Genomic DNA, 27,125 nt, shown 5'->3' with positions numbered 1-27,125 from the left:
AGCTTTCTGGTCATTGAGTGGAGCTGGGTCTTAGCGTTGAGATGGAGATCTCTGGGAGAGCTTTTGCCATTTGGTATTACGTGGAGCTGGGAGGTCTCTGGTGGACCAATGTCCCGAACTTGGCTCTTCCACCTCAGAGGCACAGAACTGACACCCGGCCAGAGTACCAAGACCGTGTCAGCCACATGGCTCAGAAGAAAAGGGAGTAAAAGAGAAAGAAAGAAAGGAAGGAAGGACAGAAGGAAGGAGGGAGGGAGGGAAGGAAGGAAGAAATAAAATTAAGTTATTAAAATCAAAAATAATTATTAAAAATAAAAAAATTTTTAAGTAATGAAAAAAGAAAAAGAAAAAAGAGAGAGAGCAACCAAACTAAAAACAAATCCACCAGTGATACCAAGTGCTAAAAGCTATACTAAAACAAACAAACAAAAAATGGACAGACATAACCCTCGGACAAATGGTAAAAGCAAAGCTATACAGACAGAATCACACAAAGAAGCATACACTTACACATTCACAAAAAGAGAAAAAGGAAAATTATATGTATATATATCACTCTTCCCAATGTCCACCGCCTCAATTTTGGGATGATTAGTTGTTGTTCAGGTATTCCACAGATGCAGGGTACATCAAGTTGATTGTGGAGGTTTAATCTGCTGTTCCTGAGGCTGCTGGGAGAGATTTCCCTTTGTCTTCTTTGTTGGCACAGCTTCTGGGGTTCAGCCTTGGATTTGGCCCCGCCTCTACATGTAGCTTGCCTGTGGGCGTTTCTTCCCCGCCCAGAGAGGATGAGGTTAAAGTAGCAGCTGATTAGGGGGCTCTGGCTCACTCAGGCATGGGGGACGGAGGAGTACGGATGCGGGGCGAGCCTGCGGGCAGCAGAGGCTGGCGTGATGCTGCACCAGCCTGAGGCGCACCGTGTGTTCTCCCGGGGTACCCTGGAAGTCGGATCCTGGGACCCTGGATCCCGGGACCCTGGAAGTGGGTTTGGCCCCTGCCTCTGCGTGTAGGTTGCCTGAGGGTGTCTGTTCCCGTCCAGACAGGACGGGGTTAAAGGAGCAGCTGATTCAGGGGCTCTGGCTCACTCAGGCCAGGGTTGTGGGGGAGGGAGGGGTACAGAATGCGGGGCGAGCCTGGGGCAGCGGAGGCCGGCGTGACATTGCACCAGCCTGAGGCGCTCCGTGCGTTCTCCGGCGTGACGTTGCACCAGCCTGAGGTGCGCCGTGCGTTCTCCTGGGGAAGTTGTTCCTGGACCACGGGACCCTGGCAGTGGCGGGTTGCATAGGCTCCCGGGAGGGGAGGTGTGGAGAGTGACCTGAGCTTGCACACAGGCTTCTTGGTGGCTGCAATAGCAGCCTTAGCATCTCATGCCTGTCTCTGGTGTCCACGCTGATAGCCGTGGCTCACACCTGTCTCTGGAGCTCATTTAGGCGGTACTCTGAATCTCCTCTCCTTGCGCACCCCGAAACAATGGTCTCTGGCCTCTTAGGCAGTTCCAGACTTTTTCCCGGACTCCCTCCTGGCTAGCCGTGGTGCACTAACCCCCTGCAGGCTGTGTTCACGCAGCCAACCCCAGTCCTTTCGCTGACATCCGACCGAAGCCCGAGCCTCAGCTCCCAGCCCCCGCCCGCCCTGGCCGGTGAGCAGACAAGCCTCTGGCTGGTGAGTGGCGGTCGGCACCGATCCTCTGTGCGGGAGTCTCTCCGCTTTGCCCTCCGCACCCCTGTTGCTGCGCTCTGCTCCGCGGCTCCGAAGCTCCCCCCACCCCACCCCCCGCCTCCTCCCGCCCAGGGGCTTCCTAGTGTGTGGAAACCTTTCCTCCTTCACAGCTCCCTCCCAGAGGTGCAGGTCCCGTCCCTATTCTTTTGTCTCTGCTTTTTCTTTTTTCTTTTGCCCTACCCAGGTATGTGGGGAGTTTCTTGCCTTTGGGGAAGTCTGAGGTCTTCTGCCAGCATTCCGTAGGTTTTCTGTAGGCGTTGTTCCACATGTAGATGTAGTTCTGATGTATTTGTGGGGAGGAAGGTGATCTCTGCATCTTACTCTTCCGCCATCTTGAAGGTCTCTCCGATGTTTTGACATTTGAAAGCTCCTTTGAAGATGTAACATTTAATAATAACCTTAGCTTTGTAAACAAAGTTGGTTTTAGGAGAGGATTATAATGGGTTCTTTGGAGGTGCACTATTGGCCCTTTCTTGCTAAAATGCATTGTTCTTTGATTAATGTTGACAGTTTTAAAATTGTTGAAAATTAGTGATTCAGGAAATAATCCTATGATAAATCCTCATTATTCAGCACGTTCAACAGATCAAAAACTTAACTCAAGGTTAATGTTACGTGAAAACAGTGTTTTAATCAGCGTCTAGCAAGTAATTCATCTGTTCTTTGGCTACATTTCTTATTGTTCCTCCTTTTCTTCCTTTTTGAGTTTTCATTTTAAAGTCTGGACAAAATACGAAGAATCACTATCATGCTCAGTTCATTATCAAAATAGCACTCACTCACTCTAAGTTAAAGAGCAATCATAAGGGTAAGAAGGAAAATGCTTATTTAATTTTCCTGATATTTTTCAGCCTGTGGCATTCATTCATTATTATTCCAGCAAATATCCAAACCTAATATATACAAAGTGCTGGGGAGCTGGGGATACAGTAATGCAGGGCACAGGTTCCATATAGCCCAGATTCTTGCAGAATTTCTTGAATTCATGCGAAGTTCACATTCAAGTTCAAGGATATTTTAAGTAGCATTTCACATTGGTACCTGTGAAAATTGGGAGACAAGGGAGCAGGGAGTGGTCAGCCCCATCTGAAACACTTGGCTTATATTGAAGGAGTGTTACAGTGTATAAGTAAATACATCTTTAAAGATGTGCTCATGCTTTGTATGGTAATATTTTTCTAATGCCAGGAAAAAGAACTCATTTTAACCTTTGAAAGTATTATTTTCCCAACTGTTTCATCCATATTCACTTGGGCCTTAAACCGAGTTCTAAGGCTATTCCATAGTAAGGCGATGCAGACATTTTATTTCTCCCTGTTGCATAGTGCAGAGTAAGGTAGGTATTTGGCTTTCATATATTGATTAAGTATTATCTGGTTGGCTGGTCGAATCCCCCAGAGAAACTTGCCAAGTCGTGTTTACTTCCCACAATAATTTCCATTTGGTCAGATCCTAGGGGGCTGGATTTTGTTCCTTTCATCTTCATAGACTGAATAAGCACCTAGCAAATCCTTGGAGCATGAATGAATAAATGAAAGTAGAAATTGTTTTATAAACAATGAATATGATTCATTAAGTAACATTTTCAAGTTTCTGTGGCTACATCTGTGACTGCCTGTTTTGGGAACAAATTCAGGGGTAGATTTTCCATAACGCATTCTTAATTTTCTGTCATTGACTAAAAATAAGCTAAAATTCAGGTTCTCAGTTATAGATATTTACCCACCTATATTTTTCTGCATCCTATTTGCTTATTGAGGACACAATCTAATTTTTGTTTATTATTTTATAACAGCAATTAGTATGGAGCCTGGAATTTAGAAGGCCCTCATAAATCAAGAATGGAATAAAAGAACAGAGGAGGCATTTTAAGCTTTGATTAGGAAATCAAAAGTACCATTAAATCTCATGGTATATGAAGTTGTGATGGAAGTAGTACAACAAATCCAAATATTAAATGTTTGGAAATAAAACACACATCACTGTAGTATAAAGATTTTCAGAGCACTGGAAAAGCAAGCTGTAGGGGCCAGAGGCCATATGCTTTCTGTGTCAGTATGACAAAACACAGGGACTCTAGCAACTAACACAAACATCAAAAACAGTGGCGCATTAAGCAGGAAAATAGACAAGTTTCTTCTTTCCCAGTAAACATTATTTCCTACCCCAAATCATCTTTCCTTTTACATTAGAAGATATACTTATTCTAGGGCATATTCAGAAGACTGTCGTTTACCAAGATGTCTTAATAATCGTTTTCTTGCTATTTGTATTTTTGAAGAGAAATTCTAGAGCAACAATTTTGAATACAACTGGAGGAGGAGACGTTCATACCACGTCCACTCATTTGAGTTTATCTAAAAACACTGTGAAGCTGATTGTTTGCAAAGACTTGGGCCAGATTGGAATTTCCTTCCAACATAGCTATGAAGTCTGCTCGTCCTTTATCCCAAAAGCAATCTAAAAAATATGAATTTCAAATGCCCAAGGTATAACATTATGTCTAGTTTGTTAGGTTATGGGCTGTTTATTTTTAATTAAAATGACTCAATGGATATAATGATATCAATACAACATTTTAATGAGAAGAAAATAATTCTCCAAATCAAAAACTATACCTGATAAAGTAGCAACAATTACTGAGATGATTGCAAATTACATATTTAAACTTGGAGGATGACATTAACCCTGTCATATCATTATAAGCATACTAAATCATTTGATCTTTTAAGGTCATAATTATAATACTTTGTAACTACACAATTATACATGTGTACTATTTTAGTTATTATTAGAGAAAACCCTCAAGAATATGAGGAAGAGTAAAGAAAAAGTGTTTTTTATTGATAATTACCAGATTATAAATCAGAAGCATATAACACCTAGTTTTAGTGTCTTGCACATGAAAGATATTTAAAAATATTTCTTGATATGATAGACAGCATATTGCTGTATTTCACTATGCATTACCTCTGTCAATACCAAAGTTCCAGAGAGCCTTGCAAGTTAGGTAGGCTCCACAGGAAGGTGTTCCAGTTGCTGAAAGTGACTTCTGTAAACTTCCTCAATCAATTTAAACTCAAGGATTAAAGAAAGTGTAAGGGTAAAAGAGAGAAAGAATATGAACATATATGTTTATAAACACAATTGAAGGGTTCCTGGTGTTTTTATTTCACCAGTCCACTCAAAGAGCCCAGACCTCAGAGTGAGCACAAATGGGAGAGTTCTGTCTGTAGAGTGAGACAAGCAATGATTCTAGGATTGAAGATAGGTTTCTTTCATATATTTTGGCCCCTCAGTAAAACCTAGCTGCTTCCTATGAGGCTGAAGTGAATAAATTGCAATATGTTGTAATGAGACTGAATGAGACCACCTAGGGATAAAGAAAGGAAGATCAATAGAAAGACTTTGGCTTAGGAATGCCAAAATCTGCACCTTTTGCCTTATTTGAATTCTTACTGGACTCAACCTAGTTTTTTATGTGTTAACGTTTGAAGAGTAAAAAATTACCAAATTGCTGCATTTTATTTTTCAGAGATTTTGTCTGAAGGACAGGCAAAGTTTGGGAGATTGTCATATTTTAGCTTTTTGAGAATGAAATTTCCCAATCTTATATAAATGTATTGTTAATGTAACCCATGATATTTGTACAGGCTTACAAAATTTATTATACATGTAATCAGAAATTACCTTCAAGCAAATCACATCCCAAGGAAAAAGATAGATTAAAAAAATAAGTAATATCAATTTGGTGAGAGAAGTGCTATAATGAGGAGTATAAATATTTGAGTTGGATACTCACAGAATACACAGGAGGGTTATGTAAGAGCCTCAGGTGTTTGAGGTTTTTGAGAAGGAACTAAAGACATGTAACAGTCTGGGGGAAATGTACATATAGAAAAATACATTAAGGAATGCATGAATTTATGAAATTGAGAGAACACTTGAAAAAGTGCAAGGTAGCTCCACATGACTATAGGTAGAGAAGCAATGGGAAACTAGGCTAAAACACAAAGAGCAGACTTCGAAGAGACTTTGTACCATGCTAAGTTCTTGGTAATTTATTCTGGCTTTTTGGAGGATGCACTGGACCAGACCAGAGGCCGAGATGGCAATTAGGAGATAGTAGTACTAGTCTACTGGGAAGTAGTGAGATCATTAATTAAGACAGTGGCAATGGGGATGAAGAGATGCAAATGGAGGGAATAGAGATCAGATTGAGCTTGGTGACCAATTGGATTTAGGTCGTACAAGATGGAGAAATCTAGGTTTTTGTCTTTCGCCTGTGCCTCCATGATCATATAGGGTCATACAAGTTGTATACTTGTACGCACAGCTGAATGACTGTGGAGCTGAAATCCAGACCACACTGCTTTCAAAGCCATGCTTCTGTGGAACTATATAAATACACTTGCTACATAGGCTATTTATTTATTTATTTATTTATTTATTTATTTATTTATTAGCTGCATTGTGTCTTTGTTGCTGCGCGCAGGCTTTCTCTAGTTGCAGCGAGCGGGTGCTGCTCTTTGTCGTGGTGCGCAGGCTTCTCATTGTGGTGGCTTCTCTTGTGGAGCACGGGCTCTAGAAGCACGGGCTTCAGCAGTTGCAGCACGCAGGCTCAGTAGTTGTGGTGCACGGGCTTCCTTGCTCCACGGCATGCGGGATCTTCCCAGACGAGGGCTCAAACCCGTGTCCCCTGCATTGCAAGGCAGTTTCTTAAACACTTTGCCACCAGGGAAGTCCTACATAGGCTATTGACAGCCCTAGATGTAACCCAGATGGAATATAGGAAATGCGGTAGATTTGGTTTAAACACTACTGAAAAAATTCATTTTCTGACCCTAACATTGTAACTCATGCAAGCCTGAGAAGAGTCTTCCATATATCTATCTTATGCCTGAAGCTAAGACAGGACAGTATTAAATCCACTATGTGGAAAAGAGAAATACAATTCTCAAAATCAATCCCATGAATCAGTACCACATAGGACATGCCCCAGGCAATTACCTGACTTCCTGCAATCTTATAGAATAAAACCTAGCTCTCCTCTCTTGAGAGGACTAAGGAATAACATCATAACCTGCATCCCAAACTACCTGAAAAGGAGATGCTTTTCTCCACGGCTTTACATCATTCCCTCAGGCTCTTCTGTTTGCCCTCACTAAATCCTGGGAAATTGATTTCTGCTCAACTGATATAAATGCTCTCTGTTTCAGATGGAAGACTGACCCATTTGTCAAAATCTTTTTTTGTTACTGAGTATCACATTTTTTTTCCTCCTGTTTATGTTCTGAGCCTTTTCAACTCCTATAAATCCACTAACTCCCCAGTGTGTGAGGACTCAGTGACCTCTCTTGCTTGCTTCTGTTTTGCCCTCTTTCTTTTTTGGTGTGCCCTGACTCCACTTTACCTGCCTAAGGTGAGAGATGGTCTGTTTACCAACCACTGCCTCATCTTGAAGTGTCACCTTTTCTGAATCCTCAGTTCCTCCTGGGTGGGACACAAGATGAATCTGGTCAGATATTATGATCCAGGATTAGCAACAAAAATCTGTGGATGAAATCTTCATCTGGAAGAAGACAGAAATCAAATAGAAGTTACTAAGCCGGGCTCAGAGACAGAGACTGATGTGAAAAGAGAGAGAGTAGATTGGGAGCAGCTGGCAACGTTTCAGACCCGGAGATAGTTTAGGCAAAGCATCAGCAATGAGTTAGGTGCCTGGGAAATCTCAGGAGACTCAGACACCTAGCCAAGGGTCACATCATCACTTCACTCTTGCTTTTAAGGTTTAATCCTTTCCCTGTCAAGGCAATTTAACTGTCATTCTTCCATTTTTTTATCCTTTATATTCCATGCATATGATACAAGGAGAGAGCAGTTAGCTGTTTGTGGTGGGAAATATAAATGGCTATTTTGAAAGTGTGCCAGCCAGGATCTGCTGCAAGTTTTCATTGTTACTGCTGCCATCTCTTGTTCTTCACTGCTGGGATGTGAATTTCCTGGCAAACATCTCTCTTACTCTGAACTATCTTTCACCCCCTCCTAGAGATATTCACTTGCTGGAGTGGCTTGTAAAACAATGTTCTTTACCAAGGCAGCTTTCCGAAAGTTGAATGGAAGAATCTGGAATGTTTTTATATAACATATTTTATGTATCTCAGAGCAAAAATATTTCTTCATTGTTAATAATATTTCTCTTAAAAATAAAAATATTTTATTGAGTTCTTGTTACTTTAACGTATGCTATCTCAAGCAAGATAACATGGAACAGATTTCCATTTTCAACCTCGTTTGCCATTAGGTCTGTAGCTAAGTTGTTGGGTTTTATCTAAGTTCTTTTATCTCTACATAACGTTTCTGTTCACTCAACCATGAGATTATAGTAATTTGGGGACTTCTCTTCTTCTGAAAGATGGCTAATGCCAAAAATATTTCAAGTGATAAAGGAGGTTTTAGAGAGGGGAGGCAATTTAGCTGAGGATTAGTAGCTGTGATTGCTACTTATTAAGTAAAATGTCTATAACTAAATGTTCAGATATCAAAAAAAAGTCCGAGTTCTCAAAAGTGAGAATTACACATTTTCTACATTAAAGGAAAAGTTATATCTCTATAATATCTTTTTGATTTCTGTATTCTCAGTATTTTCCATAATGATACCATTCAATAAATGTTTCATGCACTAATTAGTGAATAAAGCTATGCATGGTAATAATTTTTTTAGAAGAATAGCTAATTACTATAATTTTGAGAAAGTTTTTTAAAAGGCTTGAATTCTTAGTTAAATATATATTTTTAAGTTGTAGTCTTTAGTCTTTAAAAAAAATATAAAAAAACCTCTGGACCTCACTATACTAGAACAGCATGGTATTACATGTATGTATGGTATTACATACATAATCATTTAAAAATAGCGTATATTGAGACTTGATAAGTGAACTATAATAATAAATAGAAAGGAATAGTTATCAATAAATGATCTCTTTGAAATTCACTGTTTGTTTAAAAAAATAGTTTCTTACTTTACCATAACAATGGAATATAAAAAGAAGGAGGAGGAGAAATCAGATTATATATGCAAGTTTTTCTGGGAGAAATTGTAGAAGAAAAGATCAAAGATTGATTTTTTTGAACCCTATATATTAAAATATAATAAATAAAACTAAAAACCAAGAAATAGATTGAGAAATATTTGAAGTACTTTAAATATATAAAAATCTAATACCTATATGTTGTTTAAACTCTATTAGAAAAATACATGAAGGACATAGACAATTTATAGATATAAAAATAGCAAATAAACCTATAGAAAATTTAATCTCACAATTGCTCAATTTAATTAAGACTACATTAAACAACTATTTCACATTTCAAAATTTTTGAATTACTGAAGGAAATCACATACCTGAAAATATCCAGGTTTTGTAAGATGGGCACTCACATGGCTGGCAGGAGTGTAAAATGATGTGTTCTTCATTTATTATGCTACATCTGCAGTGTTTCAGATGTTTGTATTCTGTGAATCACTAATTCTCTTTCTAGGAATTTATCCTAAGAAAATAATCATAAATGTAACCTGAATACTTATATATAAAATATTCATTGCAGTATTACTAACAACAGTAAAAGAAAACTGTAAAGTATTTCATATATCCTAAAACAGAAATGGTAAAATATATAATAATTCATATAATATACTTGTGTCAAAAAAAACTTAAGGATATTAAAAATCACTATAAGGTGATACGAAATAAATGAAGAAGGTACAATCAGATATATATTCAGGTATAATCAGCAAGGTCTCAGCCAGGTATGTTACATATGTATATATTGTACATCCAGAAAATGACTGGACAGAAATTATGAAATGTTATTGGTGGGTACTTCTAGGTGGGATTACAGATTAATTACTTTGTCTCTTTTATACATTTCTGGACTTCTGAGTTTTCAACAATGAACACGTATTGGTCTTTTACTTAATACAAAAAGATACCAAATGGACCTTAATGAATCCTGAGTTAGCTTTCATATGAGTTATATGTTATATTCTCAACTTGTCACTAATAGAAAACCTTTAAATAAACTTGTACACATTTCAACCATATAACAGCGTCGTGAAAATGGGCTTTGAAATAAACTAGCAAAGCCATAATAAAAGCATCTTTCCAGTGATGTGGTTCAGCAAAGTAATTTTTAATAAGATTATTTTATCTTGTGATTTCAGCCCATATAGTAATAAACACAAAAATAGATGTTTCTTATCTGCCTCAGATAACATTAAAACAAAAAATCTGCCTGATTACATAAATTCATTTCAAGCTAACACCATTCATCACATTTAATCAAATCTACGTAGGGCTTTCTCTTGTAAAGAACAAGAGCTTTTTCTCTTTTGTTTATCTTACCCTATCTGATGCCATAATAGAATAGTTGTAAATATTCATTATTTGTTTTCTAGAGAAAAGAAAAGGGAATGAAAGGTCAATGCATAGAGTTTATTGATGCTCTCCTTACCCAAAATCCCCACAGTATTTATGATGGTCTCTCTAAATATTTCATGGATAAATATATAGCATTTTGTGCACACTAAAAATAATGAAAATAGACTTTAACCCTGTGTTGACGTGAATTGCCAGTTTTGTAAAGAGTTATACACTTAAACTATGATATTGTAAACTCATATAAGCTTCCCTTGATATATGAAAATAATGGTACTAAGTGCAAACAAAATTTAAGATTAAAACTATGCAAGAGATCTAGAGTCTTTTTGTTTTTTCTTTTACCACATTCCAACTAAAGAAAAACTTTTCTATACAACCTACTCACTAAATACTTCTGACACCAAATGTTTGGGGTTTTTTTCCCCCACACCAACTAATTCTTCAACACCAGCTGCGTACCCTACAATTCAATTCAGCTCAGTGCTGGCACTATTTACCCAGAGTACATCTGATCCCACAAAGTTAAGGGCTCAGTCCCATAAGACTGCCCCACTTCAGAAGCCAATTGTAAGCCCAGACCTCCCATATTTCTGACTGGCCAGCTGTAAATTGGGGGCTCCCATGATCCTCTCCACAAGTTCAAAAATTTGCTAGAATGGCTCACAAAACTCAGGGAAACATTTACTTATATTTACTGGTTTATTATAAAAGATATGACAAAGGATATAGATGACCAGCCAATTGAAGTGTTACATAGAGCAAGGTATAGAGAGGGGCATGGAACTTCTAAGCCCTCTCTTGGCATGCCACCCTCCCAGCACCTCCCTGTGTTCACTTGGAAGCTCTATGAACCCCATAAATTATGGATTTTTATGGAAGCTTCATTATTCAGGCATAATACATTAACTCAGTCTTCAGCTTCTCTCCCTCCCAGAGGATGGAGGTGTGAGATAAATCAATAAATGATGTAGTCTTACAAAGTCACAAACTAAGGCCTTAATGTGTGATACATTCACTCATTCGAATATGTAAGTGTGCAAATAGTTATGAATTTTGGTTTTAAACTAAAGACCAATGGGCTATCCAGGAGCCAACCAAGAGTTGTCTTATTAGAACCAAAGATGCTCCTGTCACCCAGGAAGTTCCAAGGGATTTAGGAGCTCTGTGTTAGGCACCGGAGTCCAAGACCAAATACTAGAACAAAAGTCTCTAATATTAGAACAAAAATATTGTTCTAGCACATCTATCACTAAGAAAATTACAAAAATTTTAGTCGCTCTGAATCAGCAACTGGGGACAGAAAGCAAATATGTATATCTTATTATGTCACACCATCCAACAGCAAATCCTGTCCTCTCTACCTCCAAATATATCTTGAAACTGCCTTTTAATTTACTTGTAAACCCCTCATCAAAAACTGAAGGATGTTGCAATAGCCTCTTCATTGAGCTTCGCACTTCTACACTTCTTTACCTCTAATATATTCATAACACTAAAGTAGTATGTTTAAACCCTATATCTGCTCATGTCGTTTCGCTGCTTAGAACTATTTGATGAATTTCTGTCATATTTCTAAGGAACTCTCATGTCTTCGCATTGTCTAGAAGATCCTTGAAGGGCTGCCCCTGCCTCCCTTCCCAATCTCAGAACTGACACTTTCCCCTTGCCTGCTGCTGCACAGTCCTGCTGCCCTTTGACCTTTGTGGCTTCTGGGTCTTTACACTGGCTGTCTCCTCTTCCTGTTCCACTCTTTTCACAGATGGCTCTCCTTCACCCTTCAGTTGTCTACTTAATGACTGTTTACAACGACCTCCTCACAGGCCATTCTTTATTCACCCAGAAGTAGTAGGTCTTTCTGATTGGTTTTTCTCTCACATAATCACATTGATTTTTAACCACAGTTCATAATTATACGCACATTTGGGTGTTAGAATGAGTGAATGAATCACAGATTAAGGCTGTAGTTTGTGACTGTAAGGCTAGATAATTTATTGTATCAATTGAAAAAAATGCACAACCTAAGCATTGAAATTGTGTTTTATTTGGTAGACAAAGCTGAGGACTTAAGCCTGGACACAGACTCTTAGATAGCTTTGAGGGACTGCTCCAAAGAGATACGGGTGGAGCCAGGATATATAGGAGTTTTTGCAACAAAGACCAAGTAGTCAGAACATCAAAAGATGACCATTAATTAAAGAAAAGCAGACATCTCAGGTTAATGAATTTAGTGCTTTTCTACGTATAAGAAGATGCAAAAGGCTGGGCTCATTGAAATCATTCCTTTGATATGTACCTCAGCTATCTGGGGCTAGTATCCTGTTTTCCCATCCTGAGTCTCCTCAGCGTGCACCCTTGGGAGGTGGCTGCAGAGCTGATGGCTTGATGGCGGGTGTGCTGTTTCTATCCTGAGGGGCAGCTCTAATGTGATGGCTTGATGGCTGCAACATTCTTTGTTTACTGATATGGCAGGCAACATTTTTTCACTCACAATTGATTTATTCCCCAAACACTAGGAACCTATCATGGGCCAGATGCCAACCTGAGCACTGAAACTGCAAAAGAGAAGTTGCTCTATTTGCCCTCAACCGCAGTCCTGTAGCTGAACCCACTTTGCAAGCAGATAATTTACAGAACAGTGGGAGCACACTTGTAGTAAATACAGACATGGAAGAGTTAATGTTTCCTTGGAAATCACGGAAGGATTCATAGAGGAAATGACGTTTCAACTGGATTATAAACCACTTGCTTATGCTCCACTGCACAGTTAATGAACAGTGGAAGGATGAAACACTTTAAAAGTAGAAGGAACTTTTTTTAAAACTGCAATAAAGACCATGTTCATTGTATATGTTGAAAGGACTATTTTTAACATAAAATATGTTAGTATATTGATGTTGTTATATACTTAGGTTTTTACAATTCTAAAGTCTTTTTTAATGATATTCTTTTTTTCTTGGTAATAAAATATTTTTCCAGGGAAATGCTGAATAAATCGTTGTTGAAATGCACTCCATTACTTTCTATCAATGACCCTGAAGTAATATAGAATTTACACTTCAGCAGTTGCAATGCTCACATGTGGCAGGTTGTGTATTGTGTTTGCAGATTTAAAAAAAAAAAAATGTATGACATAGGTCTAAGTGGTTTTGTGCTCATTTAGTTTTGAGGAAAATATCATTGACTTAACATATTAGTACCAAAGTGCAAAACCTAGACAGTTGATTCTCAGTATTTTTAACATTATTATTTCAAAGCTCATTATGTCTAAATAGTTTTAAGATACCTGTATCTCCTTATGTGTATTTTTCAAATTGGCATAAACAATGGGAATGGAGAACAAAGCTATCCTGAAATGTGATAGAGTTTTGTTTTAAGTGGTGACTTTATTTTCTTAGGCAAATGTTATTTACTTTTCCCTCCAGGAAGCATATCCAGAAGCTTTTACACAGTGATCTTATGGATAGCTACGGAGACTTCGTTTTTCTTTTCGTGAAATAATTATTTGTCTTAAGAAATATTTAGTAAAATCCTTAGAACTTATGCTTTATCATATCTTATTATGTTTTCCAATATTTAGGTTGGAAGAGAGCAATTTTTCTCAGTATGATTATCTTATGAGATTTTTAACACTGGACCTCTAACATACCAATGAAATGTTAGGAGTTTGTATCCCCTTTTCTTCTAGCCTCTATAGATTTTTTTCTGTTTCTGCTACCTCACTTACATCTTTAAAAAATCCCCATTTTATAGTAGACACTTGTGGAATAAATGGGAATCTCCACATTCGTCTTAAGTGTCTGCAGTGCCCAAATACTTCTAGTGTATCAAACTATATGTTTGTGGAATGTCCACAGGTCTCAGACACTGGAATGAACACTTTATTTACATCATCTGCATTATCTACCAATGGCAAACTTGACTCCAGAATTTTCGTTTAAATCATATATAAAAAATGTTGAATTTGCTTAACATTTTAAAACTTTTTATGTTCTTAAAGTACTTGAAAATGGAACCAAGGATATATGATTTTTAATTTAGAGTTCAGAATGAGGATGTTGTGGGGAAAGATTTAGGACTTGTTTCGAGACTTGTCCTCTATATCTAAGTGATATTCAGAGGACTGAGATGTGAGAGTGGCATCCACAAATCTAAAGCAGTGTACAGTAACCTATGGTTGGTGATACATATAGAGTCTGACCAGGTGATTACTGTCAGCATTAAGAATCAGGTACATATTGCAAGAATCATCATGAATGAGGGAGGAAGACATGCTGGTACCCTGGAGGAAGAACCTTATGTTGATGGTAAACCTCAGGCACTTGGTTCCATAGTGTTCCAACAGCATTGGCCTAAGAACACTCAGATACTGACAAATATTAAATATCCATATTTTCTAAAAAACATGCAATGTATAATCAAATAATTTTAAAAGATACACAAACATTGTTTACATGGCTATTTCTTATTTTAACTTTTAATAAAATAAGGTAACAATAGTATATTGTTAAAAGTTTAGGTATAAGAAGGTGTTTTTATAGCAATCAGAGATAATATCACCTTAGTGGGCAGCATTTCCATGATTGTAGTTGAATTAGGGTTGGAACTGAGTACGTCTAAAGGAAGCATGTTTGTTTATTTCATTAATGAAATATTTAATGAGCTGGCAAATTGAGACTGAGGTTACTGTTGAATGCCTGAAGTATAGAAATTAGTTTTTATTGAAAGAAAATCTCTATGTTTTATATGTATATGTATAAGTAGTACAGTTGACCTGCCAATATAAGCTATCAAAGAGCCTGATTGAATACCTGCTAAATGAAGTGCTACTACACCAAAAAACAGGAGTGTGTTGAAAAATTACTTATAAACAGGACTAGCATTTTCCTCTGGAATTAGATTTAAATCTGCAAAATTATTTTAATATTTATTTACTTAATATTTCAGAATTCTTCAACATAAAAAGCAAAAAAAAAAAAAAAAAGACTCTCAACATATAACACATTTGTTTTCAAGCAGGTCTGCTTCTAAATGTAACTCCAGGGGTGAACATAGGGGTCAGAGCCACAAATGCACAACCAGATAAATAAAATAGATCCCTGGCCCCACTGAGTTATTAAGCATTAAAAATATAAATAGTAAAAGGCATACCAAAACAATCCTTTTCTTCTTAGAATAATGAGTAATCTAGTGTATATCCAAATTGTAATTTATCAACAGGTTAATTGGCTACATTTGTTTTTACTTTACATACAGTGTTTTTTTCTGCAGTTCTAAGTTTTGACATATGCATCGTCATGTAACAGCCACCACAAATCTTCCCACATTCCCATCCACTGGCAGTCACTGATCGGTCCTATATATCTATAGTTTTGCCTTTTCTAGAATGCCACATAAATGGAATCTATGTGAATGTTAACAGCTTTATTCATAATATTTTAAAACTGGCAATAACTCAGTGTGTAAATGCAAACTATATGGATAAGATACTCAGATTTGTAATTTTTTAGCCGTCCTAGATTGTTGAGAAGAATTTAGCAGATCAATAGATCTGTAACTTGGAGGCGATAAAGACTTGCCCTTTTATAAAGAATATAGTCAAGAATTCTTAGCACTTAGGGAATTTAAAAATGAAAGGATGAAGAAAATATATTGATGGGTTTGAGACATACTACTCAGGGCTAATTATGTGAGTAAATTAACATTTTTGTCAGTTAGAAAAACTATTTTCTATGAAGTTTTTAACTTAATTAAGTGCTCCATAATAAGCAAGATTAATTATATCCTACCTAGGGAGAATTCTGGCTCTACAAAACCAAAGATGAAAGTCAAAACACAGAACCTTAAGATAAGGAAAATGATGTTGTCATCAATCAAAATTTGTTCCTTTAAGATTGTTTAGCAGAGAAATATGTTGAACATATTTTTCTCAAATTCTACATTTATTATTGCATTCAATCTGACTTAACTTTATTGGATAGAAGCAGTATTCTAAGTAAAAATGCTTCATTTATTTAACAAACATCTACTAGTCATCTATTCAATAGTTGACACCATGTTACATGCTAGAATTATAAAGATAAGTGTCACACAGTCTGTGGCTTCAGGTAATTCAGATTATGGCTAAGAAGATAGAAAAACACCAAAATAGTGGTTATATTGTAACAAGTCATATATGCTGTAATACAGTGGTTAACATTTATTTCCTCTGATCACTCTGCAGTATCTCTGTCATGAAGAAATGCTTGAATTCTTCAAGTGAGTGGTAGTGACTCTGTCCTGCCACGCACTTAACATTCATCTCTATTACAACACTTGCCATTTTGTATTATAACAATTTGTTTAAACTTCTGACCTCCACAATAAGCAGTGAATTCTTCAAAGGAGAGGAGCTATAATTTATTCATCACTTAATGAATAAAAGCAGATTCTTACTAATAGCTTTTATGGAAGGAGGGACAGGCATGCACAGTGGCGATGTGGAACACAAGGAGGGCCATGTCACCTATAGCTGAGATGGATTTTCAAGGATTAGAGACAACTTGATTAACAGTGGATCCAGGTGAGAGAAGAGAGGTAATAACACTAATATTTTATGGCAGAAGGATAAACAGGTAGTCAGTAACTGAAAGGGAGAAGAATTGTTAACGAGAAATGATGGAATCTAGGTAGAGTGAATTTGAGATGTTGACAGGACATCCTTGAGAAAGTGTTCAGTAGAAGGCTGGAAATGCTGATCAATTAATCAGGAAAGAAGTCTGGATTAGAGATGTGAATTTGAGTGTCATAATCATGGAGGTGATACTGAAGTTGTGAAAGACTAAGAAATTTCCAAGAAAGAATGTCTAAGGTGAGTTAAGATTAAGTACTGAATTTTGAGGAATTCAAAGGAATCCCAAAGAAGAGGAGAAAAGTAAAGGGTTCTGTGGACTGGTGAAGTTTGCAGAGAGCCTGTAAAGGCACATCATTGGTGTATTTCAAGGTAAAAGGTGTGAGAAGATGGGAGTCAAGGGAGTGGAATACTGACCAAGCTCTGGGACATAATTCCTGGGTTCAAATCCCAGCTCCATCATGGGCCTTGGGCACATCATTCAAACTACCTGAACCCCTTTATCTTTACAATGCCTGTCTCATGGTTTCGTTTGGGATTAGATTATATAAAATATTTAAAAGAGTAGGACACATAGTAAGCACTCAGTCCATGGGTTTATTGACCTCAATGAAAGCAGTTTCACTAAAGTATTAGGAGGAAGATCTTGGAATCCAGAGGAAGAAGAGAGAAACAAAGCTATATCTTTGGAATTTGAAGAAAACCACTTTTGGAGTAGGCAGAATTTCTTAATAGCACTGAGAAATCACCTGAGGTTAGATAGCTTGAATCTATATGCATTCAGTCATTATAATTATTATGTATTATGAAATATACAATAATATTGTTATATTAGTCATTCTGATTAGTTGAATTTGCTGTCATTTTCCAAAATAATAATGGAGAAAACATGTTTAATTAACATAGAGACAGGACCGGTATGGAAGACCATCATGGTGGCAAGAACTAGAACAGAGTACTGGTTCGATTATGACTTCAGCGATCCTTTTGTTCCAGCATCTTTGGATCCTGCATCATTTGGTAAAGAGCTCAGTGGAGTAAAAAACACAAGAAGGCCTATTAAAAATAGATAATAGGAAGTAGCTATAAACTAGACATAAAAATTAGGAAATCAGTAGATTTTAGAGCACTGGAAGTGTAGAAGACTGTGATCAAAAACTGAGATTGCAGAATTTGAGATCTTAGAGGTAAAGCAGTTTGAGGAGATGGAAAAATGTAAAGTATTATCAAATGGTTCATATAAATGATTCATTTGCTTCCCACACTACTCTGTGAGATAGGGAGATCACAATAGCAAGTTTAAGTGAACATACTAGCTATGCCCCTCTAAAAGAGGCTCAAGTGAAAGACTTTAATTTTAGGAATCCATTGTGCTTTACATTACGCCAGGATAAATTTGGAAATTTGTTCTTCATGTCTATGATGTTTGTTAGTTTGATATATTTTTATTTTTCTATCAAGAGATTGAAACTTTATATCTTATTTTGGATTCTTTCACTTATATCATTTTAACTACGAAGTCATTGTGTTCATTTGAGTCTTTAAATGGTTTTAAAACAACTGATTTTTTAAAATTCTAGTAAGCGTTGATGCATTTACTTTTAGTCGCTAATGCTAGGAGTTACATTGGTAAACACTATTATTAGAAATATTGATTCTATCTTCCTTGCCAGAGAAATAGTTACTTTAAAAATGCTCATTTTTAAAAAACGGTAAAATTTACTCTTTGTTACTTTTGCTCTTTGAGTACTGAATAGATTGTGGTAAGTATTTCTTAAAAATTCATTTCATGTGACTATGAAAGATTACCTCTGTAACTGCCTTTCTTTTAATCTCAATAAAACATGAGAATTTATTCAACATTTATGTCAGTCATTGCCATAAATAGTAGAAATTAAAAGAAAAATACTCCACAGTTCTGTGCTTAGAAAACTCACAGGTTAATGGTCCATTTTGACACATATTTATAGATTTATAAAACAATGTGCTAAATCCAGTCCTATAAGTCTGCATAGTATTATGGCAGTGCAGAGGGGAAGCTACCTAATTCATCTCGACAGTGGCAAGTAAAAGGGGCTTCCCAGAAGATGGATGCTAGAACTGCATTATAAGATAAGTATGGGTTAGTCAGGTATGCACAGGGGTGCCTTGATTGAAGACAGAGGTTGGAAATAATGTGATGGTGATGGAAATTGAATGCAGCTCTAAGTCAGAGTGCACAAAGTGAGGCAGGGGATATAAAGAGTTTAAGCTCAAGAGGTAAGCTGGGGCCACATAATGGAAAGCCTCATATGTCTTTTAAAGGAGCCTGAACTTTGCTTTAGACTAGTGATTGCCTAAGTGTGTATATTTATAATTTTATGATTATATGCATGCATTCCTATGAGAAGATAATATATGTATTGCACTGCATATATAAACATGAAAAATTTAAAGATAGGTTAAAGAAGAAATAATATTTTGAAAATTATGAATGTGTTGATAGAGGTTCTTGGTTGCAAACTACAGAATCTACTATCTAATTTAAGGAATGAAGTGATATAAGAAGGCTTTCTGAATAATTGGGGTGATTGGAGAACCAGGCTCTTTGTAGGTGCTTAGCCAACCATAGCTCCAGGGCATCACTGCTTCCTCTGCTTGGCACCTCTGACCCTTGGAATTAGAGGCCAGATATCTGCCAGTGTTTACAAGAGAAAAATTGAATGACTGCTGCTGTGTTTGCCAGAAGATTTTCTCATTTGTGACTCTTTAGGCCCTTTGTTATATGTCATATCTGTCTATAAGGGAGTCTGGAAATGTGAGTTTTTTGCAGTCTACCTTCGGAAGGTAAGAATCATAATGTGGGAAATTATCAAAAAGACGTAGGGAAGATATTCAAAAGATTTGAGCAGCCGCAAATGGCAGGTATTTGCTACAGTGGTACAAAATACTCTTTTGCTGTCATTTAAAATAAATTATTATTGGTAATAATATGATTTATAAATGTGTTTGGTCATCATGTTTTAAGCTGTCAGTAGCTAATATCTCAAGCAAAATACTAAACTGGGGGGAGATCATCATTAATGATATTTTCTCTAAGTTCAAATTTCAAATTTTCTTCTTGATAATTACTTTTCTAGTTGGTTTGCTATATGATCTCAATACGTCACTTTTATTTGGAATATATGGTGAGACTCATAAAGTACACATAGCAGAGTAGGAAAAGTTACCAGTTTACCATTCCTTTATGGTTAGCTTGTGCTTTCGTTACAAATATTCTCTTCAATGTGTGGATTATTTGCAGGCGGTTTTTTTAAAGCCACTTGTCTATTTTATGATACTTAACTTTTGTCTGTATCTAATATGTGTATCCAGTTTACATGAATTCAGTTAATAGAGTTCAGGTGAGCAGCAGTGTATCATAGGAGACTGAGAACCAGCCAGTAAGTGAGAGAACCATGGTTCAACCCTTCACCCTGTGGAGCTCCCATTCTCATTCAGGTGACCCTGCTCACCCTACATTACTTCTGCATCTTCTGACACACTGACTAAGTGAGGGTGCCTGTGTTAGCCTGCACATGAATATTAATATAGCCTATTTTACTTCTTGTTCTTTGGATTAAGAACAGATATATTCAGAATTTCAGATACTTTTCTTATGTCCCGAGGGATTACTTTGTGCGCCTCGCAGGGCAGGTGCATTACATTTTGGAATCTACTACCTTGGTAAAGAGAAGTCTTTGAAGAGTGGTATATAAGGAAATGACATGGCCAGATGTGAACATTTGAGCACTGACCCAAATTTAGCAGATGAAGTTTATTGAGAAAGACTGAAGGCAGGAAGCCCAGATAAAAGAATATTGTGTGTTGCCCCGGCCAGAAATGGCCGGAGGGATGATATGATAGAATAAGTCTCAATCTTCAAGATTTGGTAAATGATTGGGAGTAGTTATTGGTAGGAGAAAGAATGAGGAATGATTTTCTGGTTCCTGACCAAAGCACAGTTGTTTTGTTTTGTTTTTAATTTTTAACACAACAGGTGAATTCTTACATGCTGTGTGAATCCTGATTGCCTTCTCAGGGGAAAAAAAAAGGTTATGGATAATGTTCTTCTTTGCTGATGCCATGCAGTATTTGTAGCAGTGTTTTCATTCATTCTATAAACATTCCCCTGGATCTGCTCTAGACACTGATTCTTAGCAAACCTCCGATAAGATTACTCTCAGGTTTGCGCTCAGTTCTTAGCAGTATGATTTTCCAAAAATGGAAAGTGCACACTTTTCATCATAAGATTAAAAAACTAAGAATTCTCTTCCCAACGCGTGACACACGTTAAATGAGAGTGTGGGTGACTTTTGCATCGTGCCTCATGTGCTTAGCTCATTACTGCTGCCTGTTTTGCCTTTAGCTGGGATGACAGCAGCTCGGTGAGCAGCGGCCTCAGTGACACTCTGGATAACATCAGCACTGATGACTTGAACACCACATCTTCCGTCAGCTCTTACTCCAACGCCACTGCCCCGTCCCGAAAGAACATGCAGGTGAGAATTGCCCTCTCTGTTTCCCCAGGGCTTCTGCCACATTTCCCCCCAAATTATGTTGCATTGCATTAAAACATAGCACAACCTCTTTATCTGAAGGAATTGCATAAACGGAAGCAGCTTATGTATATATATTTTTTCAGTTGATTACAGTCTAACCCAGAAAGCCTTATGTTGCCATATCTGTCTTTATAATAATATGTGTGTTTAGAGCTCCAAAAATGATTTTAATAGTCTAATTTTGGATAGTTCCTGATTAATTTTATACTGATCTCTGAGACACATTGCTGGATCTCTTGTGAATGGTGAATCGAGAATGAATATTAGGTAATTAAGTTTTATTTTGTCTTACTTTTCCTTGTTAGCTTTGGCATAGAAAGTGCCTTCCTCTCTGGAGTGTTCAGTTGGGGTTTTCTGCACACATTTCTTCTGACATTCTCTAATAGGTGCAATTGAGAATTATAGGGCTAAAATTAAGGAAACTTAAATGAAGACAGAGATAAAAAGAAATAGAGGAATCTTCAGAACTCTTCTGAAATACAAATCACTGCTTCTTTTTTATTTTTTTTTTAACCAGTTATCTGAAAGGACATTCCAGGGCCCAATTCACACTTGATAAACTTTTCTGCACAAAGTTTTTCTGTCCTATTTTCTTCATAGCTGAAGACAGATTCAGAGAAACGATCTGCAACAGATGAGCCCTGGGATAGTACCGAGGAGGTGAAAAAAACAGAGGAGGACTTTGATAGCCATGGGGATGGAGGTGGCAAGTGGAAGGGCGTTTCCTCCGGACTTCCTGAAGACCCTGAGAAGGCAGGGCAGAAAGCCTCCCTGTCTGTTTCACAGACAGGCTCCTGGAGAAGAGGCATGTCAGCCCAGGGAGGAGCACCACCTAAGCAAAAAGCTGGAACCAGTGCGCTCAAGACCCCTGGTAGGCTTGTCATCTGGCAGCTGTTATGCCAAATTGTTTTATTGTTTCCATTCGATCTTTTTGTCTTTCATAGTAGCTTTTCTTAATTAAATCAGATTTTTCTTCATGCTAAATTTCTAAATTTCACATGCTTTGTCATATGCATCCACATGACTGTAACATTCCAGGCATCCTCTAGAGGGCATCCTCTTAATTTGGTGAGTGTCTATTTTGCCACAGTCATTTCTGATCATGTGGAAATAAAATAAGCCTACTTATTAATAAACATAAGATTGCCTTCATTCTGACTTTCTTATGAAAGTTTGGGATATTTATGTTAACTCTGCCCCTACGTTTCACTTCCAACTCTAAGAGAAGGAGCAGTCACACTAATCTACTTGGAAGGCTGGAGATTTGAAACATCATTTCTGAATTAGACTTGATGCAAAAAGGGAGTGAAAGAATTTTGCAAATTGTACTATCCTTTTTTTAAAAAAAGACTCTCTCCCTATTTTAAAAATGGTTCCTCATTTTAAATAGTGCCACCTGAAGTACTGATGGAACAGGGTTCTCCAAATACAATCATCTCAGAGATATTCAAATGAATTCCTTTTTGAGCACTTAGTTTGACGAGATTAAGTGCTATCTTTATAAAGGAAGGGAGTTGCAAGATATAAGGCAATAATAAATAGCAAAAATAGGTGTTTTCATTTTATCTCCTTGATCTCTCGTCACTTTCCTCTAACAGCCATATTTTTATAGCTTTGTAGTTAATCCTCTGAATGTATTAAGAGGACATGCCTATTTAAATCTAAAACAGTGAATATTTAGGAATTGAGGTAATATAAAGATGTATTCACATTTTACACTTTGTTTAAAGAAATATTGTGAAATCAAAATGTGCAGGCACATAAATTTGTGTATTTTTCACTCATTAGGGAAAACTGATGATGCCAAAGCTTCTGAGAAAGGGAAAACTCCCCTGAAAGGATCGACTCTACAGAGGTCTCCTTCAGATGCAGGAAAAAGCAGTGGAGATGAGGGGAAAAAGCCGCCCTCGGGCATTGGAAGATCAACGGCCACTGGCTCTTTTGGATTTAAGAAGCCAAGTGGAGTAGGGTCATCTGCCATGATCACAAGCAGTGGAGCCACCATAACAAGTGGCTCAGCAACACTGGGTAAAATCCCCAAATCTGCTGCCATTGGTGGGAAGTCAAATGCCGGGAGAAAAACCAGTTTGGACGGTTCACAGAATCAGGATGATGTTGTGCTGCATGTCAGCTCAAAGACCTCCCTGCAATACCGCAGTTTACCCCGCCCATCCAAATCCAGCACCAGTGGCATTCCCGGCCGAGGTGGCCACAGATCCAGCACCAGCAGTATAGATTCCAATGTCAGCAGTAAGTCAGCTGGTGCCACTACCTCGAAACTGAGAGAACCCACGAAGATCGCCTCAGGGCGCTCGAGTCCTGTCACTGTCAACCAGACAGACAAAGAAAAGGAAAAAGTAGCAGTCTCAGATTCAGAGAGTGTTTCTTTGTCTGGTTCCCCCAAATCCAGCCCCACATCTGCTAGTGCCTGTGGGACACAAGGGCTCAGGCAGCCAGGGTCCAAGTATCCTGATATTGCCTCACCTACATTTCGAAGGTAAGAAAGCATAAAATGATGCTGAGAAAATATAAAATGCTATATCTTAGGATATATGTGTGTCCTATATCCTATCGTATAAAAGAGGTATATCCTAAACATATATGTCCTAAGTATATATATTCTATGACACATATATCTTAGAATGTTTTATTCAGTTTCTGAGTAAAATGCGTTTTATGAAGCTGATGATATAAATAGCTAGTGAAAGAAATATCGCTCATTTTGAGAAATGCTTCAACTTTGTAGTTTCACTATCATTGTCATATTAGCAACACAATTAGCAATTTATGAGAGACTTCAAAGCAGATGGCAATACCTAGGGGGAGTGATAAAACAGTAGCTTGCAAAATTTCCATAGATTTTCATCTTTCCACCGTTAAAAATAAAATAGAACGTTAATAGGTCTTTATGACTATTGGTATTCATTTCTAGTGTCTGTATTATCTTGCTGGCTCTTAATGAGCTGGTGATCATGAGTGTGGATGAAGCTGTGTTCCTTGTACAGTACTGGATCACAATGGACAGATGTATATAGTACCATATCTTGACATATGAATGAAAATCAAGGTATGATATGATTGACAGAATTTGTAAAACTTTGGATGTTTGATACAGGATTATAACTAAGAAATGGGCTAGGTTTTCTAACTCTTCATCAGCTTTCTTTGATATGACTCTGGTAAGCAGCAGGACTTGGTTTCTGCACCGGGACTGTCTTTGGTATTGAATATGCAGAGTTCTCCTTCGAGATATCACTGTTTTAAATACTGATGTGTTTTAAGTGGCAGGAAAATACATACAGTGAAAGACTTGGGACAAAGAGTCATACCTCTCTGGGTCTGTTTCCTCATCTATGAAATGATAGAGTATGATTTGTCTTTCATGACATGTTAAGTATTTTTAATGTTTTTATTATACTGACTAACCCAAGAACCTTGATATCTGGGAGATATCAAGGGTCTTGAACCATTTACTTTTATATTTCAGGCAGTCTCAGATACATGGCTGTTTGCAAAACCTAGAGGTTTTATATCTCTCAGTAGCAATATTAGTCCTGAAGAGCTGGTTTTTTGAAATGTTGCCTCGCGTTGCAAAGAACAGTCGCTAGTAGTGGGAGTAAATATCTCTGTTGCTTAAGTAGAAGCCAGTGGTGCCCTCCAGTGGCCTTTACCTATGAAACAATTTCTCATATTCGTCACAAAATGTTTCACTATAGGAAATATGGATTCCACTGCAACTTAATTAGTCATCGTTATGCCATTATTTCATGTCACTTTATTTCCATATTTACATAAATTCGATTATATCATCTGCTTCATTTACAAAACTAAAATGTTTTCTGAACTAAACTCCAGCATCTAACTTAACACCAACTGTGTTTCAAATCACTATTACAGATATGTATTTGAATAGCACTGGCAACTGACATAAAACCCTTTGGTCTTTCTTGGGGAAAATACAGACAAACCAACATGTTGCTGTCAGTGTCCAATATTGTTTCTAACCAAATGTTCTCTGAAAGTCAATCAGGCCACCAGGTATACAACCTAACCCCTAAACCTTGCCTTAAGCATTCCTTTTAGATTTTGAATAAACTTTAAAATGAAAAGAAAAAAAGAAAAGAAAAATAATTTCCATGTTATATACCGAATGCGCAGAAGTTGTTTCATTATAATGGTTCAGTAAATAGGTAGCAGCAAGTACGTGCAAACTACTTAATTTTTGCAAAAGATTCTCATGATCGCTTAATTGTGAAAACCAGGGACTTTCATGTTTGATTTACAGTTCCTTTTGTTTGGCCCATGTCCCCCCGCCACTGGGGTGGCAGCCCAGGACCAACTTACCCTTTTGGTGATATGAGAGATTTTTGGCACTAGAAGTTCAAGCTTATCAAGTTCATTAACATAGAGACAGGAAGTGCTCGGTAGCTCGGTCCACCAAAGCACACTTGGCTCTATGTACTGTAACCCTAAATATTAAATGTGGATATTAGTTTCTCGGAACAACTGAAGTTGTTATTTGTTTTTCTTTTAGGTTGTTTGGTGCCAAGGCAGGTGGCAAATCTGCCTCTGCACCTAATACTGAGGGTGTGAAATCCTCCTCTGTAATGCCCAGTCCTAGTACCACATTAGCGCGGCAAGGCAGTCTGGAATCACCGTCGTCTGGTACGGGCAGCATGGGCAGTGCTGGTGGGCTAAGTGGCAGCAGCAGCCCTCTCTTCAATAAACCCTCAGACTTAACTACAGATGTTATAAGCTTAAGTCACTCGTTGGCTTCCAGCCCAGCATCGGTTCACTCTTTCACATCAGGTGGTCTCGTGTGGGCTGCCAATCTCAGCAGTTCCTCTGCTGGCAGCAAGGACACTCCAAGTTACCAGTCCATGACTAGCCTCCATACGAGCTCTGAGTCCATTGACCTCCCCCTCAGTCACCACGGCTCCCTGTCTGGACTGACCACAGGCACTCACGAGGTGCAGAGCCTGCTCATGAGAACGGGTAGTGTGAGATCTACTCTCTCAGAAAGGTGAGCTCTCCTGGAGGCGTCGATGAAGTCCTCACCCCCTCCTCCCTGCACTGTACCTACCTCTCCCCACACCCCGCTCAATTCCCTTGATTTCAGTGCCACTTTGCAGAGGGACATCAGATTGATGAGACTGGCTGGGCCTTTTCTTTGGTCTCATTGCCAAGTTTGTAGAAGGAAAAAACCATTAAGGATCCATAAAAAATTGAATAATTAGTTTTTTAATATGAATGCATACATATATGCCCAATAGGCCATTTAAATAAAATTCATAGCATGTATTTATGTATTGAATGATGTTTTCTCAAGACATGTCAGTGATTTGGCTTGAGCTCCAGGACAGCACAGCTCCTTAGGATAATTTAAGCATTTTTAAAGACCAAATTTAAATGGATTCTACAATTATGCTCAGAGTAAAATGTTCAATTGGCTTTATTAGTATTTCCATGGAAAAATAGCAAATGGATCGCTGGGAATCCTAGTTGAAGTGGAAGAAAGATCAGTTGTCAGATATGAATCCTTAGAGAAAATTACAACACTGGTGACATTTTTAGTAGGCCCTTTAAAAATAAACCACATTACAAGGTGTTTCTCATTGATTTAATGAATTACTGTTTTCTTCTAAACTTAAAATGAAGACCTTAATGAAGCATTCCTTACCTAATATACTTACCAGAAAGCATCTCTGTTGACCAAAATGGCTGTAGATTCTCTTCCCTAAAAAATCCTTTCTGAGATATTTTGGTGCTGACTCTTTC

The 27,125-nt window shown here is 37.6% G+C and overlaps 1 protein-coding gene across 3 annotated transcripts in view; it reads left to right on the top strand.

Annotated features, from left to right (window-relative positions):
* NAV3 (neuron navigator 3) overlaps positions 1 to 27,125 on the top strand; it is a 369,647-nt gene that overhangs the window by 259,886 nt on the left and 82,636 nt on the right. For all 3 annotated transcript variants that reach the window (XM_007454822.1, XM_007454823.1, XM_007454821.1), the window contains exons 13-16: positions 21,155 to 21,287; positions 21,948 to 22,218; positions 23,136 to 23,844; positions 25,882 to 26,370. In XM_007454822.1, coding sequence (XP_007454884.1) covers positions 21,155 to 21,287; positions 21,948 to 22,218; positions 23,136 to 23,844; positions 25,882 to 26,370 — 1,602 coding nt within the window. The remainder of the gene's footprint in view (positions 1 to 21,154; positions 21,288 to 21,947; positions 22,219 to 23,135; positions 23,845 to 25,881; positions 26,371 to 27,125) is intronic.

Source organism: Lipotes vexillifer, unplaced genomic scaffold (genome assembly GCF_000442215.2).
Source record: "Lipotes vexillifer unplaced genomic scaffold, Lipotes_vexillifer_v1.1 scaffold1325, whole genome shotgun sequence".
Lineage (NCBI taxonomy): Eukaryota > Metazoa > Chordata > Mammalia > Artiodactyla > Lipotidae > Lipotes > Lipotes vexillifer.
Note: the sequence above shows the minus strand (reverse complement) of the source record. Positions and strands in the feature narration are given on the sequence as shown.